The sequence below is a fragment of the Microcebus murinus genome, chromosome 10 (assembly GCF_040939455.1).
Source record: "Microcebus murinus isolate Inina chromosome 10, M.murinus_Inina_mat1.0, whole genome shotgun sequence".
Lineage (NCBI taxonomy): Eukaryota > Metazoa > Chordata > Mammalia > Primates > Cheirogaleidae > Microcebus > Microcebus murinus.
This window is the reverse complement of record NC_134113.1, coordinates 3,033,662-3,050,966: the sequence shown is the minus strand read 5'-3', so window position 1 is coordinate 3,050,966 and position 17,305 is coordinate 3,033,662. Positions and strand designations below refer to the sequence as shown.

Here is a 17,305-nt window from a genome sequence, read left to right as displayed (position 1 = left end):
GAAGCTGGCTTTGGACTGCACGTTCTGCTTCCTGTGGCGGCTGCCCCCTCCCCCGGCATGATTTGTGTATCTCGGGCACAGCCGTGTTGCCCACCTGTGAAGTAGCCACGGGCAAGCGCGAGCTGTTCTTGTAGAACTCTCCCTCTCCCACTGCGGGAAGAGAAATCGCTACTGCAGAAGAGCGGTTGGACAGGCAGGAAGTGCTGAGCTATCACAGTGGAGGTGCCTTTCAAGGGATTCTTGGAGGAAGTGGCCTTGGATTCTCCAGATGGAAGGACTATGGAGAAGCAGGACACTCAGCCCGGAGTAGGATGGACGAGTTATTTTCCTGGCGTTGGTGACAAAGTGTCTTCTGTTTTAATAGGATTAGTTTTCCCTAGTATGAGTGACTTAGGGATGTTCACCGAGGTAGATTATTTTTTAAAAAAATTACACATAACTGTTAAAACTAGCAAAAATCAAGCAAAACAAAAACAAATGACAAGAAGAAAAAAGCCCAGATACCTATGAGATTACCAGAATCCTTTTCGATGAATGCACACAGTACTGTGTTCGATTCTGGTTCCGACATGACCAGATCCTGGTGAATAAAATACTTCCTGGAAATTTGTCCTAAAATCATGAGAGGGAGGGATCCTGTTTGCCAGGTGAGCGTCCTGGAGCAGCGAGCAGGACAGGCGTGCTGCGTGGGGCGGCAAGCGGGGGTTGCTGTGTGCAGAACCGAAGGTGTGCAGTTCCTGTTTGCTTTGGGCGAGCCTTTGCCGGTTCCAAGCAGCTCGCTTTGGTGAAGGGCCCATTGGAAAGCAGATAATAAACTTAAGTTTTAGAAGTGTGTTTCATTTCCTATAAAATAACTTAATTGTAGCACAGTTTCTAGAATAAAATGAGTCTGTTTTAATTTCTCCTTCTTTTAAAACATTTATCTTTTCCAGTTTCTAAAATGTAACAGCATGGCTGGAGGCGCAGCAGACGTTGCCATGTGTTTTCTCGCCAGGGTCTTGCAGGTCTCTGTAGTCTCTGAGCAACCTAGTTGGTGGGAGACCCCAGGGCCCCTCTCCCCCTTCTTCAGAACTCTCAGGATGGTGGGGATAGGTGGTCCGGCTTCTCTCATGTGGTTCTTAGATCTGTTTCCGGTGACCTTGCAATCCTCAGATTCTGTCTCCCACCAGGGAGGCCGACAGGGTGAGAGTGGCAGTGCTCGTGTTCTCCTGGCCAGAACTGCCTGGAGACCCACTGCCTCGGACCCAGTGACAAACTCAGGAATCCGTTTCCCCTGGCCCGGGCTCCCCAGCAGCCATCGTGTCGTCTGTCTGATCGTTTGGAAGCCCTGGTGTGGCGCAGGGGCAAGGAGGGTGGCTTTCTAAGCTGGTTCCGCCTCTCCGTGGTTGAAGTGGAGGTTTGCTCTGTTTGACTCTGACTTTTCACGTTGTTTTAAGGCTTTCATGAGGACATGTGTGGAAGGCACAGAGCACAGTCCCTGGCACTGTTTCTCCTTCCTCCGTGCTTCCCGGGAGGGACTGAGGTGTGTGGGGTAGGGGCAGTACCTGGGGGCCTCTGCGTGGCCCTCCCTGGCTGTGTGACTTTGGGCAAGTTACGTAAGTCCCTTGAGCCTCAGTGATACTCATCTACTAATAAGTTAATGTGAGAATTAGATGAAATAATCTGCATGAAACCTGGCACAGAGCAGGTGTTTAATGAATGTCAGCTTTTCATTCCTGAGCTCCTGAGGCCTTCTAGCTCTTGACCTCTCCGAGTGCCTGGCCCATAGGAAGAGGGTGCTCTTCACATCCTGGGTGTGTGAAATCAGCGGTGGCCACGGGAGCGTGTGGGTGGGAGAGGCTTGAGTGCTTGTGGGTGGAGATGCTGTGGTAGAACTAGGGAGTGGGATGAGGTTTTCAGATTTCTTTCTTACAACAAGTCCTCCTCTCAGTCCTCCTCTGACTTCTGTTCTCTGGGCCCTTGGGTACCCTGTGACTTTGGCCAGAGCCCTGGAACCTTGTTTTAAGACAGCTCTCGAGGCCTTTCTCCCAGCAAAGCACTTGCTCCTCTTCAGTGCCATCAGCCCTGGGAGCCAGCTGGCAGGGGGCTGTAGGAACTGCCTTTGGAGACAGAGACGGAGCCGTGCAAGCTGAGGGTGTGTGGGGGTGGGGGTGGGTGTTCCCAACCAAGGGCAGCAGCTCAGAAGTGGGTGGGGGGTGCCTGGATTCAGCTGTGGAGGAGCAGAGCGGAGGATGGGACGCTGGGGCTTCCGACGAGGGCAACGGGGGCAGGGAAGGAAAACTAGGGGGACAGTCCCTTCAAGAGGTGACATGGACCTGGTTTTGTTGTTTTCTGTTTTAAGAATTCTACTTGGATTTCAAAAAAAAAAAAAAAAAAAAAAAAAAAGAATTCTACTTGGAGATAGAATGCCTCTAGTCTTTGGGCTTCCAGAGCATTTTGCTCAGATTTCTGCAACTGCCACCACCATAATCTGCAGCAGGGTCACCGTGATATGCGTGGCTGTCCTCACGTGCGCCTTCTTGGAGCAGAGGATCAACTCTCACTTCTTGTTCATGGGTAGCACTGGGTGTGGGCTAGGTGCCCACACCACCGCGTTTATGGAGTGATGGTCAGAAGTCCTTTCTGACATTTCCAGTGCCTTCAAATGCACATTCCTTCCCACTCGTTATCCAGGAGCTGCCTGAAGTAAAGGAAAAAAAACCAACTTTGGATAAAAGCAAAAGCTAAAGCTAGAGAAGTTATTTTGAAAATTTTTTATGTTAATTATAGCAATTAAGGGTCATCAAACTTGGAATCCCAGAAGTGTTGAGAAAGGCTGCCAGGTAATTGAGTTTTACCTCTCATCCACTCCTCTTGCAGCTGAACGGAGAAGCCAGCTCCTTCCGAGCTGGGAGACTGCACGCAGCCAATGTCCTTGCTGCAATTTGGGCTCCAGGGTCCTGCAGAAAGAAAACTTCTGAAAGGATCATTTAACTGTGTCACCTGATTGGGGAAAAACAGTTTTCCTCCTAGCTCTATCTGTGGAAGTGAAACCTTGTTCAAATTTGCCAGAGGCTGGAGAGGAAAAGAACAGATGTATCTCTTAGGCTTGCTGTACTTTTCCTTTGAACATTTAGCCTTCCACGTAAACAGATTGATAAGGAGCACGGAGTTTTGTGTATAAATGATAAAAATGATCTCATAGATCAGTGGTTAGGAAGTTTTCTGCTTCCCTCTTTTTACTTGAGAAGAAATGCAACCTTCCAAAAGTTAGTTATTCCATTTTGAAAGCCTTAGGGTGATGGGGTGGTAGCGATCTGCTTCTAGGTGCAACCGTCACTGTCTTGGGGACCCTTGTGTTCCAGAGGGTTCTGTGGGCAGCCTCAAGCCGGTTCCATCTCACCTCCTTTCCAGGACAGTTGCTGGCCCTGGCCCATAGCAGGCTCATCCTTGCGTGCTGAGTGAGGTGTGATGGGTTCAGGCCTGGGGTGTGCCAGATCTGGGCTCCCATTTTGGCTCTGTCATTTCTGGCTGCTGTGAGCCTCCCATCTAGAAGGGATCACTGCTTTGCTTTCACCTCATAAGTTACCCAGCAAGCCCTGTGGCAATCTGTCCAAACACCTCTGAAGTCTTTGCATAGCACTCCGTGCCCCCTCTCCCTACCTGTGTTGGCTCCTCAGCACCTGCCAGTGTAAATCCAGATGGCTGGCACACTGTTCCAGCCGTCTCTGCGTGATGCAGACCCTGGCTTCCTCTCTAGTCTTATTTCTCACTGGCACCTCACCCCCGTCTCCATCCCCGGGGTGGCTGCCCCCTGCTAAGCTCTGTACAGTGCTGGGAAGATGTTTTATTATTTTACACTCTGTGCTTCTGTGTATGCAGCTTCCTCTAGGTGCAGTGCCCTTGGCCCCTTGACATATACCTTATTTGTCAAATTTTTATTCTTTCTTTCTTTCTTTCTTTTGAGATGGGTTCTTATTCTGTCACCAAGACTGGAGTGCAGTGGCATGATTATAGCTCACTGTAGCCTCAAGCTCCTAGGCTCTAGTTATCCTCCTGCCCTGGCCTCCTGAAGGGCTAGGAGTATAGGCATGAGCCACTGCGTCTGGCCAAGTTTTTATTTTTATGAAAGTAATCCATGTTGCCTGGTTTAAGAAATGAAGTAGTATGGGTTGAACATCCCTAATCCCAAATTCCAAAGTCCGAAATGCTCCAAAATCTGAAACTTTTTGAGCACTAATAGGATGCCACAGGTGGAAAATTCCACACCTGACTTCAGGTTGCAGTCACAACACAGGTGTACAACACACAGTTTGTTCAGTGTCCCCAAGGGGGAAAGAGAACCTCTCAACCTCCTTCAGCTGCGCTATATCCTTTTCACTCAGGTCCCCTTTGCGAGCACGCCCACAGAGGCTGTTAAATCAGCACGTGTGTGGGCCGGATGCACCCAGGGCAGGTTCCCCACAGTGGGGCCGAGACCTACATGCATCACTCACTGTAGTGTTTTGCTTACTCTTTGTTCTGTGGTGTAAAGATATTGTTGAACATGTCAAAATGACCTGCAGGCACCCCTCTGGGTAATGGTGATGAGAAAAAGAGGAAGCGTTTATGTTTGTCTGTAGCGCAGAAGTCAAGCTGTTGGAGAAACCGGACAGCGGTGTCACTGTGAAACTGGTCTCACAGAAGAGCACGCTGTTGGGGTGACCACCATGTGTGACCCGAAGAAACAGGAAGATGAACTGTGGAGGTTCTGTGCTAAAAGTGATGAACAGAAGTTAATGAAAAACAGAAAGACACCGCATAAAGCTAAAAATGAAGATCTTGATTGTTTATGGAAAAAGTGGATTCATCAGCGTCTTTGTGAATGTGTGCCACATTTGTGTGCCAGTGTTTGGAACACGGTGATTAAAGACACGGTTGTGCATGCCTGGCACAAACTCTGGCCTGTGGCTGTGTTCAGTGATGATGATGAACAAGGTCGTGACTTGGAAGGACTCTGTATGTCAAGTGAGAAAAAAGTGTTGTCTGATCTCCTTATGTACGTAAAAAATAAATCTTCAGAGTCTGTCAGTAAGCTGCAAAAAGTGCATAGATAATGAGGTTCCAGTTGTTCGTTCATTGACTGGTGGTGAAAGAGCTAAAACGGTTCTGAATCAAGGTGACCGTATGGAAGTGAGGATGAAGTTAACACTGCAGAAAAAGTGCCAGTAGGTGACAGGTGAGAATGTGTGATGTGCTCATTGAAGGACTGGAGCAACGTGCATTCACAACAGGACCAGAACTCATGGCAGTTTATAATATCAAAGAGAGACTTTCTAAAACAAAAGCTGTTATTAATGAAGAGATGACTCTGGAGGCAATATTTTAAAAAGCCATCCAGCAGGATGCTTCCTCAGTCCCTCTTCCTGGTCCCTCAACTGCTTCTGATGCTGCTTCTTGCTGAAACAGTAAAATACAGTGTATAGTAACATTTTAATCAAAGCACGGCATCGTAGGTGGAGGCTGAAAGCCCCCGCTGTCTGTCGTTGCTGCGGTGTGACAGCTGAGGCAGGTGTCCTGGCCACGCTGCGGGGTGCGCAGTTACCCTGAACACATCATATTGCTCTGTATTAATGGTATGCCTTGTTTTTTACCTTAAGTACTTATGTGTCAATAAGTGTAAGAAAATGACTGCTTATCAGTAGCACATAAATTCAAAGTCAGGAATGATCGTGATGCCACACAACCAGACATTGTCCACATGGGTGGCTGAGATAGTGACACCTTTGCTTTCTGATGGTTCAGTGTACACAAACTGTTTTCACATGCACATAATTATTAGAAATTACTGTATAAAATTACCTTCATGTGCATCAGGTGTATACGAAACATAAATGAATTTTGTGTTTGGACCTGGGTCCCACCCCCAAGATATCTCATATATATGTAAATATTCTCAAATATGAAAAATTCTAAAATTTGAAACATTCTGGTCCCACACGTTTCGGATAAGGGAAGCTCAACCTGCCATATAAGGTTCATACCAGAAACAGTAGTCCCTGTCCCCACCCTTCCTCACCCCTGCACTCTACCCCAGCACTGTCCTATACCTCCTGGCTACCCTTCTGGTACAGAGCTTTATGTTTCTAAATACTATGTTAATTTTGCCAGTTTTTACAGTTTAGCCATATTTATTGACTTTCCACTCTAACAGCAGAGGATTTAGCTCTCTTACTATGCTCCTCCCTCTTTTCCTTCCCCACCCTCTCAGTGCATTGTGTCAGTTTTTGGTAAATTGAGATTCATTGTGTCCATGTGACTGTAACTCTGGTTCATGCCTGAGCCATGAGGAGCTGTCATGTGTAACTTGTTTTATCCTAGAGTCATTGATTGGCCAGGGTAAGGCAGGGGGATCTCACAGCGTGGGTGGGGAGCCAGCCACCTCTGCTACCTTTGGGGTAGTTCTCCTGTATTGGCCACACGCAGCCCTTCCTGTTTGCCGTGGGTTGGTGGCCCCCTGTTGGCGTCCCCTTGGCAGGCTGTGAGGCTTTGCCATCTCCACTCTGCTGAGTCAGCTCCTCTTCTTCCATCTGCTTTCCATCTTTCGGATTTCTGTTGCCATTTCTTATGTGCCGTCATCTCCTCATTTTTGCTTTTATCCTTGTATATAACGTTATTTCTGTACTGTCTTGTTGGTGAGGGTCCGGGTCGGGGCAGAGGTAAATCTGTGCTTTTGCTTGGCTTCAAGATGCCTCTCCAGGAGCAGCTCACAGGGAATCTTGCCTGATGTCCCTTCTTCAGAGAGGAGACTGCCTCCCTGTTGGTGGCCTGCTGTGCCTTGCACTCCTTTCTGTCACAACCCTCGGGAGTGTGGATTGCACTTGCCGATCCCTTCTTCCTGCTAGGCAAAGAGCCTCATGAGGGACGGAGCTGCATCTGATTGCTCCCTCAGAGGCTCGCTGTGTGCCTGGTCCTTGGCATGTGTGCCAACTCCATGAATTGATGTGCAGGCGTGTCCCAAGCGTGGGTGGCGTTGCAGTGGCTCTGCCCCAGAGGCAGCGTGCACAGAGGGCGTGCTCACTGAATGCTGTTCAGATCCTGTGCGTGGCTTCAGGAACAGGAAACATGCTTATTTTATAGACTCTACTTACGCTAGTGAGCTTTGACTAGATCCACACGGAAGCCTAGGTGTGTGTAGTGTACATGGATTCCTTACCCTTGTTCAGTGTCTCTCCCAGATTCTACTGCTACAAGAGTTTTTCAAATATCAGAATTAAAGCAAGTGAATAAGAGATGAATTTCAGGGAAAAAAATAGCCTAAATTATGGATTGATTTTCCTGTTATTCTTGGGTTTTCAGGATAAAGGTGCTTATAATCATGAGTTCTCTGCATACTCCATTTTGTGACAGATTTCTGGTTCAGTCTCAAAAGTGATATTTTACATCCAATTAGAACAAGTGAGTCCCAATTGCTTTATGGTTTGGGTTCACAGAGTGTGCTGAATAATTGCACCTGTCAGCATAATGGAATCATGCTCTTGCATTTGTAGAGTATGTCACAGTTTACGAATGCTTTCCCATGTATTGTGTCTGTGTTCCTTGTGAAAATTCTGTGACTTAGGTGGGGCAAGTATTTTTGTTCCGTATTTCGGTGGAGGAAAGTGAAGCTCAAGAAAGAGAAGGGGACTGTCTAGGCCTCCCCGGTTGCTGCTGTTGGTTAAGCTGGGCCTGGAGCTCTGGTCCGTTGAACCCAGCCAGTTTTGCCTCCACTATAATCGCTGCCTTTCTGCTTCCTTTGGTATAGAGTCACCACTTGGTAATTTCCCAAGCAGGAGTTTTATTGAGAGGTAAAACTTTCACAGTGCAGATGAGCATGGAATTGTGATTTTCATGTTGTTTTTATAAAAATATTTTAGAGTTTTTCAGAAAGCAAATCCAATTTTGTAGAAGAAAGAAATGCTATTTATTTCTCATTCATTTTCATCCATTCTCATTCATTTTATGCTTATGTAAGTTTTTCTTATATTTTAGTTTTCTCTCTTAGAGCACTAGTGATTTTGCTGTCTGACTTTAAGAAATAGACAGAAAGCTGAAAGAATGCTGTCTTAGTCTGTTTTGTGCTGCTGTACTAGAATACCACAGACTGAGTAATTTACAAAGTAGAGGAATTTGTTTCTTGCAGTTCTGAAGGCTGGAAAGTCCAAGATCAAGGTGCCAGCACCTGGTTAGGGCCTTCTGCTGTGTCCCCACACGGTGGAAGGTGGAAGGGCAAAAGGGGATAAAAGCTATGTTTTCACTTGGCAGAAGAGGGCAAACCTTCTCCTGGAATTCCCTTTGTAATGGCATCAATCCATTCGGGAGGGCTCCCATAAGGCCACCTCCCAACACTGTTGCATTGGGGATTGAGTTTCCAACACGTGCATCTTTGGAGGGGACAAAAACATTTAAATCATAGCAAAAGCCAATCATAAGCTTTAAACATAAAGACTCAGGCAGTTGAAAGAAAAGGGTGGAAAAAGCTACGTTATGCAAACACCAATCAGAAGAAAAATAATTTGCTTATGATTACATCAGAAAAAGTAGACGTCAAGACTAAGAGTTGTATTAGAGACAAAGAGGGATGTTTCATAGTGATAAAAATATCAATTCATTAAGTATATAGATGAGTTCTAAATGTCTGTGTACCTAATAATACAGCTTTACAATGTGTGAGCAAACACTGACAGAAATAGAGAAGTAGACAGGCTTACAGTCCTCAGCAGGAAATTTAACCCTCTGCACTCGGATGTCGAGTGTGACTCGACATGGTTGGCATCGGTAGCGGGTCGTATTTCGAGCCACACTCAACGTGTAGTTTCACTGCGGGGGCAAAGGGGATTTTTGTCTATTTTTCTAGTATCTTTTCTTATTTTCATTAGCATGAAAGGACAAGTAAAATGTAAATGGAGAGATGGTACACTAACTTCCAGGGGTAGATTATTATCCACTCACTTAGAGCAAGGTTTAGATGGAAAGCTCCATATAATCACACCTCACCCTAACAAAAAACACAAAGATTGTGTTGTTCTTTCTAACAGAAAAATCAAAGGAGGAAGAAGAGAGATGATTTATACTTGTGAAACATGTGAATGTAAACCAGGTCTTCATGTGGGTGAATGTTTCAAAAAATATCACACCATGAAAAATTATAGAGATTAAAATTACTCTTGGAATGTATCAATAATTTGAAATATTAAAAAAATCCAAATAAATAAGTTTGTATGAAAAGAAACTCCAGTTTTTTATTATACTGCAGCACTTTGTAAAATCTGGGGTATTTAAAAAATTAAATCCTGAGTAGAAAAAAGGAATCGAGAAAAAAGCAAGTGAGTGCAAAGGGTTACCACCCCTCCCAGAGTAATTGATACAATAGGTAAATTAAAATATTAGTAAAAATATAGAAGATTTGAATGGCCCTACTCACCAACTAGATCTGATTGATTTATAGAATACCACATCCACTGATTGAAAATGCACATTCTTTTCAAGGACATAAGACATATTTACCAAATAGAACCTATGCTGGGCCAAAACAAGTCATAGAAAATAATCAAAGGGTTGACATAACACTAAGTTCATCTGAGCAAATGCTCTAAATTAGAGATAAGTAACCATAAGATACCCAGGAAATCCTCAGATATTTGGATATTTATCTATATACTTCTAAGTAACCCATGGGTCAAAGAAATCACAAGAAAAATTAGAAAATATTTTGAAGTGAATAATAATGATAACACATGTCAAAAATTTGTATGATGGAGCTAAAACATTGTTTAGAGGAAAATTTATACTATTTATTTATATTTATATATATTTCTTGAGATAGATCTCACTCTGTCACTCAGGCTGGAGTGCAGTGGCACAATCATAGCTTACTGTAACCTTGAAGTTCTGGGCTCAAGTGATCTTCCTGCCTCAGCCTCCCAAGTAGCTGGGACTACAGGCATGTGCCACCATGTCTGGATAATTCCTTTTCATTTTTTGTAGAAATGAGGTCTTGCTATGCCGGGCTGGTCTCAAACTCCTGGCCTCAAGAGATCCTCTCACTTCAGCCTTCTAAAGTCCTGGAATTACAGGTGTGAGTCACCAGGCCTGGCCACATTTTAATGCCTATATTAGAAAAGAATAAAAGTTGCAAATCAATGATGAAAGCGTCTACCTTAAGAAATTAGGAAAAAACCCAAAACTAAGAGAAGGGAAGTGACCTAAATAAGGGTGAAAATCAATAAGCTGGAAAATAGAGAAACAAGACAAGCATTATTAATATCTAAAATTAGTTTTTTGAAAAGACTAATGAAAAACCTCTAGTTAGACTGATCAATAAACAAGAAGACTCAAATTACCAAGATCAGAAATGAAAGAGGGATATCACTACAGATCCTGCAGGCATTAAAAGATAAGGGGATATTATTTACAACTTTATACCAATAAATTTATGAAATGGACATGTTTCATGAAAGAACTTACATAAAATGGACATAACCTTTGAAAGATACAATTTAATAAAATTGATACGATAAGAAATGGAGACCTTTAATATCATTATATCAATTTAAAAAATTAAATTTGTAATAAAAGAGTCTTCATACAGGGAAACCACCGGAATTGGATGCTTTTACTTAGCAAACTCTGTCAAACATTCAAAGAAGAAATAATACCAATCCTCCAAGAACGCTTTCAGAAAAAGAGTGGAGTATGAAACACTTCTCAACTCATTTTTTAAGGGTAACAGAACTCTGATACCAAAACCTTAGAAAGACATTATAAGAAAAGGAAACTAGACTTTAATATCCCTGGTGAATATAGGCAAAAAAATGCTTTAAAAATATGTTAGCAAATTGACTTTTGCTTCAACACCAGGGATTAACTGTCAAAGGAATTGCTCTCCTGTTGTAAAGAACTGAAAAACTGGACCAGATATGTGAAACAACTGTTTTCAGAGATTAGACAGCAGGCAGTGCAGGGCTCTGACCCTGTGAGAAGGGAAATAAACAAGGTGAACTGTACGACGACTCGGTTTGTAATTGGAGGCAGTTTCCAAGCTGCAGGGGTAGGGAGAACCTAAGTGAACCTGGCAGCCTTGCTGAGCTGAGGAATTAGGACAGGCTGTCTGAGGAGGCTGAGATAGAACACACGGAGCAGAGTGCTGGAGAAGAGGGAATTGTGCAAAGAGAGATGTCTGCAGAGGGCCCCATCTATCCTTGGTGAGTGCTGATACACTCAGGAATGGGGTGAGATTCCAGAGCTGAGGAAAGTCACCGGAAAGCAGCGAGGTGAACGATTCCCAGAGTCATGGCTGCTGAGCGCTGGAGAGACAGTGCCTGCAGCGACCTGGTGAATGAGTTGTATTGAAAACCTGGACAAAAAAAACCCCTTTCTTTGATAGTGCTCCTCCAGTATTCTCTCCTGAGAAGGATAAAGTCATGCAGGCTGACAAAGGAGAAATAGTTAAAAGATTCAGTTCCATTACGACAGAGGCACATCTGGCATTCAGTAAAAAAGTAACCGGCATGCAATGCAACAGGAAAATATGGCCATAATCATAAGAAAAATTAGTCATCGGAAATATACCCATGAAATCAATAATAAAACTATGAGCAACTTGATAAAAGATGGGTACAAGATTTCAGCATGCACTTCACACAGGATGGAGAGATGGCTAGTAAGCGCATGCAATTCTGTTCAGTGCTCAGTGTCATTAATCATCACAGAATTGCCGATGGAAATCACGAGATACCACTTAACACTTAATAGAATGGCTAAAATTAAAAATACTGACAATGCTAAATTTTGACCACGATGTAGAGCAATGGAAACTTTAATACATTGATAGTGGAAAGTATATGATGGTACAACCACTTTGAAGAACTTTATGGCAGTTTTTAAATAAAGTAACCATCTACCTTATGACCTAACAATTCCACTCCTTCTTATCTGGCTAAGAGGAATGAAAACACATGCCTATAAAACATATATCCACAAAAGGTTCACAGCAGTTTTTTCATAGTGAAAACCTAATATCCAGGTATCTATAATGGGCAGATGCATAAACAAATTGTAGTATATTCATAGACAAGAATACTGTTTCTGTTTGTAAAGGATGAACTACTGGTACCTGCAACATGTGTGACTCTTAAGACACATTTTGAGCGAAGGAAGTAGGACACACAAGAGTGCATATAAGATGTACATACTGCATAAACTATCTATATGGGTTGCGAGAACAGGCAAAACCAGTATGGTGATAGATGTTAGAAGGTGATTAACTTGGGATGGGAGACAAAGAATTACTAGAAAAGGGTGGTAGAAATATTCTACATCTTGTTTGAGGGGCCACATTAATACTTTTATTGTAGATAACATAGTTTACAAATGTTGCCCTTCTTCCAACACAAAACAACCTCTAAAAGGGTGGAGGAAATGATTGAGCTTTCTCTCTCCAGCACTTACAGCTAAGTGATTGCAGGGCACTGTGTCAGGACAGACAAGAGGTGGGACTGTGGCATAGGACATTCAGGAGCTTGTATGCTACAATCCTCAGATGTTAATGTCATTGGTGCTCACAGAAGAGGGACGTGAGTGAGGACTGGAGTTGTCAGGAAGGTGTCTGGGACAGGGCAGGACTTGGGTTCAGCCTAGAAAGCTGGATGGAGTTTGGTGAAAAGTTAGAGATTAATGTAGAGATGCCACAGGAACTCTGTGGCTTTCTAGAAACACAGGAGGGTGTACACTGAAAAGTGAGTCTTCCACCGTCCTTGACTCCACTCTCTGAACCCCTCCCACATTCCGCCTGTGCTTTCCGATTCTTGAGTGAACCTATAGAAATAATGAGTGCATAGACACACTGTTTTGTATGGTTTCCTTTTTAGCTCACAATTGAGATGAATCTATTCCATATCTGCACAAAAAGATAACCATTTTTTCTGTGACAACATTGTATTCCAGTGTATGGATTTAACAGGGTTTTTAACCATCTCCTTATTAATGGACATTCTGGTTGTTTCTAATTTTTTGTTAACATGATATTACTCAGATGAACATCCTTGTGCATAATCCTTATGTACTTTTGTAAATATCCCTGTAGAATAGTTTTCTTAAAGTTGTTGCTTAAAGATTATATATTTTGAAATTTGACTAGTAAAAAAGCTATTTATATACACTTTTAACAGAATGTAAAAGAGTTGCTATTTACCCAAAGTCTCATCAATATTAGATACTATCACTCATTTAAAATTTTATCCAACTAATTTTTGACAAATTTCTTGTTTAAATCTGCAGTTCTTTGATTACCATTGAGGTTATCATTTGGTATGTTATTAGCTGTTCCCATTTCTTCTTCAATGAATTTTCTATTTTTCTGTAGCTTGTTCATCTTCTTTTGTATGTGCTCTTTCTATAATATTTTAATGGTGTTAACGTTTCTATATCATATGTTGCATGTATTTTTCAAGTCTGTCATTTGTTTTAACATCATAGTGTTTTTCATGTATAGTCATTCCCAAAGTCTTATATAGTTAATTTGTTAATATTTTTATATATTGTTTCTGAGATTTGTATTTTGCTTAGGAAGGCCCTTCCCCTACCTGATGATAGCAAAATAGTCTATATTTTCTTCTAGTGTTTTTATTCTTTCCTTTACACACAGACACACCCATCCACCCACTCATTTAGACTCTTAATCATTTGCAAATTTGTTTTTGTCTGGTAAGATACATGGTCTGATTTGTTTTCTAAAAATAGTTTCCTTATTGTGTGGATATCATTGGTTGACTAGCCTCCAATAGGAAATGCAGTTTTCATCATAACTCTGTGCTCATATATGCATGGGTTTGATTTCGAACCGTTCTTTTTGTTTCATTGATTTCTTTGTGTTACTGTCTCTCTTAGAACCCCATTATCTTAATTCCTGTCACTCCGTTATATATTTTCTTGTCTGTTAATGCATTTCTCTTGGCATTATTCTTTTGGGGAATTTTATTGGCTGTTCTTATGCCATTGTTCTTCTAGGTGAACTTAGGGTCTACTTAAAGTTTCAGACACATGTAGCATATCCCTTTGGAATTTTGATTGGCTTTGCATTGGACTTAAAGATTTTTAAGGTGACAATTTGACAACATTGTAATTTTGAGTCTTAGATCCATCTGTCTATCTAGTCTATGGTTTGAGCCTTCTCACTTTTAGCTCCCAGATACTTCTTTGGTCTTTGTCTTTCTTTCATGCCATTCCCTCCTGTGCACTGAGCTTCTGAAGTAGCCCATTAGGTGGTCTCCTTGTGACTGCTATGGGCCTTCCCTCTTCTGCATCTTTGCATGGGCTGTTCCAGGGCTTAGACTACTCCCCGGCTGGCCCCTCCTCACTCAGTTAATTTATCCTCATCTCGGTTGTCATTTCCTTAAGAAAACCTCCCTGACCTTCCTAACTGGGTAAAATTTCTCATTTACAGTTTCATGGCACCCTTTGTCCTCTTCTGAGTGTTCTATTTGTAAGTTTACCTTTGCTATGTCCTTGGAAGGGGAGGGAAGCTTTCCAGGCATGGGAGGTCTCTAAGTGCAGGGGGGCTCTCTGGGCACAAGGCTGTGTTCAGTGTTGCTCACTTCTGTAATCCCCCCCACCCCTTGCGTAGTGCCTGGCTCAGAGGAAGTGCTCTTTAATCCTTGTTGATGTCAGTGAGCTTGGTGTTTCCCTCTATTTATGTCTTTAAGTGAAGCCTTAATAGTTTTCTTTGTGCAGTATTGTACAGTTCTTGTTACGCTCATGCCTGTAACGTTTTCTACTTGTTTTTGTGCTGGTAGAGAAAACTATTGATCTGTGATGTTCTTGCATCCGGCCATCTTATTTAACTGGGAACTCTGTTTCCTGCTGATCTCTTGGTTCTGCGTCCCTCTTCCTCCTCAGGCTGGTTGCAGCAGTCCTGAGCCCCACATCTGACCCTGGCAGTTTTCAGAGGAAGAGAGAGTTGCCTCCAGGAGCTTTGCCAAGAGTAAGGGGAGCTTTCTGAGAACCCCCTAGTGAATGAACCTGTGCTCAGTGGCTGGAGCAGGGTCCAAGGCCCATTGCGGACCCAGCCTCTGGTGAGGGTGTCACCAAATCAACAGAGCTCTGTCTCTGTGACCTGTGGAGTTGGGGGGCTGACTCCCTGCCCCCACGGCTGCTGGGGTGAGGTGTGTTGGGATTGTGCTAGAAAGGCGGCAGGGGCTAGTGGCCCTGGGTGGGAGTCTGTGTGGACATCTGTCAGGATGGTCGTGTGGCTTTTCCCCATCAGCCTCACTCAGCACCTTGATAAGGTTGTGAGAGTTCCTGATGTTGAACCATCCCTTCCGTCTTGAAGTATCTGCTTGTGTGCATTGTTCTTTGAACATACCGCTGTGTTTTCATCTACTAAGATTTTTCTTGGAATCCTTTTGTCTGTAGTCAGAAATGAGATTTGTCTGTGTTGCAAAAAGTCTTTTTAAGAATGGGAGTTAATATAGTGGAAAGACCCTAGTATTAAACATTACTTAGTTCCTCTGTGACCTTGGTCAAGTCACTTAACCTCTCTGGGAAAATTTCTTGTGTATACAGTAGTGATCCTAGCCCTAAATACCTCAAGCTGTGTTAAGGATCAAATAAGATAATATATATATGAAAGCTCTCTTTAGGCACTAAACTTAAACAAAATTAGAACTTTGTCTCACCACGTATATTCAGGATTTTTGAATTTTTGTGAGTTTCTTCCGATGAGGAGATAGGTCCAGAGAACATTAACAACTAAGTTCTCTCAGCTTTTTTCATAAACCTTAATCAGAAAACCACAGTTATGTAGACGAGAGGCACTGGGAACATGATTGGTAAACATTACATTATTGGTGTTCAGATATTAGGTTCCTGCTTTTCATAATATCCTTAGGGTACTGGGGAAGATTTGATATTTTCTGAGATTGCTGTAAAATGCAAGTTATTGCTGGTACCATCGCCCAATTATTCTGTACTTATTTTACTTAGACTTTAGTAATTGGAAAAAGATTAGATGTCAGGACTTTGCATTTTGTTGATTATATTAGCAAAGTCTTCTCTTTAATCATTTCTTTTATTCCTAGTATTAATCATTAGCTTCGAGCTGTTAGGAGAAGAGCCTAATGGTAGATTCCTAACTTAAAGGAAAGAAATAATTACTTTGGTTTCGGTGGGATTGGACAAGTGTTGATATACCTACAAATTGAAATGAATTCTTTAGCCGTTCGAGGCACGGGAATGAGCTGCTCAAGGAGACAGTGCAGGTCAGACAGAATCAAGGCCCAGCATCCCCACCCTCCGTGCCTGATGGGCCTGTGCCTGCCCTGAGGAGGCCCTGGACCCTCCCGGCCCCTCTGCCCTGGTCAGCTGGCTCTTCCTACCTGCAGGGTTAGTGACTACATCCTCCACTTGTGTTAGTATACCCCGAAGACTTTGTTGACCTTGGTGTGTATAATATGGCTACATCCTTAATTAATGTTGTATGAAGATAAACTTATCTCTGTGAAACAATTTCTTTCAAAACCGATGCTGAGAAAACCACCTCACATAGGTATTCTTAAATAACCAACGGTGAGAGTGAGACAGGAAGGGAGGAAGGGAGGGAGAGAAGGTAGGGAAGAAGGGAAGGAAAGGAAGAGGACCAATTAAAGTGGCCCCTTTGGGGAAAAAGCTCTCAGGAGGGGAGCGGGGAAAGGGAGAGAGAGAGAACCAGAGAGGAGTGTTGGAGGGAATGAGGCTGGACCTCACTGAGGGAGGAAGGGTCATGGTGCCTCACCTGTCTCAGGGTGGCTCCAGGGACACAGGGGTACCCTCTAAGATTTCAGTGTAAACAGGTAACCTTTTGCTTGGTTGGAATAGCATGGTAATGTCCCTCCTGTCATAAATCAAGAGCAATCAGTATCTGATATTTTTGCTATTTAGGTTAATTCTAGTTTTCATTTATGGGGCTCACTGTCCCCTAATAAATTGGGTGGAATATGTTAAAGCGCTGGGGGAAGTCTGCTAACCCTTTTTTTTGTTTGTTTGTTTTTTGTTAACAGAGGAATTGCGGAAGCTGAGCTGGTCTGGGATCCCTAAGCCAGTGCGTCCAATCACGTGGAAGCTTCTCTCGGTGAGCCTCCTGTCACTCATCACTGTGGTCTTCTTCCTCCTGTGAGTCTGGCCTGAGTCTGGCCTGAGTCTGGCCCATCAGCCGCAGCCCAGACATTGGCCCTGGCTCTGCTGCCTGGTGACACAGGCCTTTGCCCCGGCTACGGTGACAATTCCTATTCTTTGCTTAATTTCAAGCTTGGTTGAACAAGACCATCAGAAAATG

The 17,305-nt window shown here is 43.3% G+C and overlaps 1 protein-coding gene across 2 annotated transcripts in view; it reads left to right on the top strand.

Moving 5' to 3' along the window:
* TBC1D22A (TBC1 domain family member 22A) overlaps nucleotides 1-17,305 on the top strand; it is a 357,816-nt gene that overhangs the window by 78,377 nt on the left and 262,134 nt on the right. For both annotated transcript variants that reach the window (XM_076006907.1, XM_012756888.3), the window contains exon 5: nucleotides 17,031-17,101. In XM_076006907.1, the coding sequence (XP_075863022.1) occupies nucleotides 17,031-17,101 (71 nt within the window). The remainder of the gene's footprint in view (nucleotides 1-17,030; nucleotides 17,102-17,305) is intronic.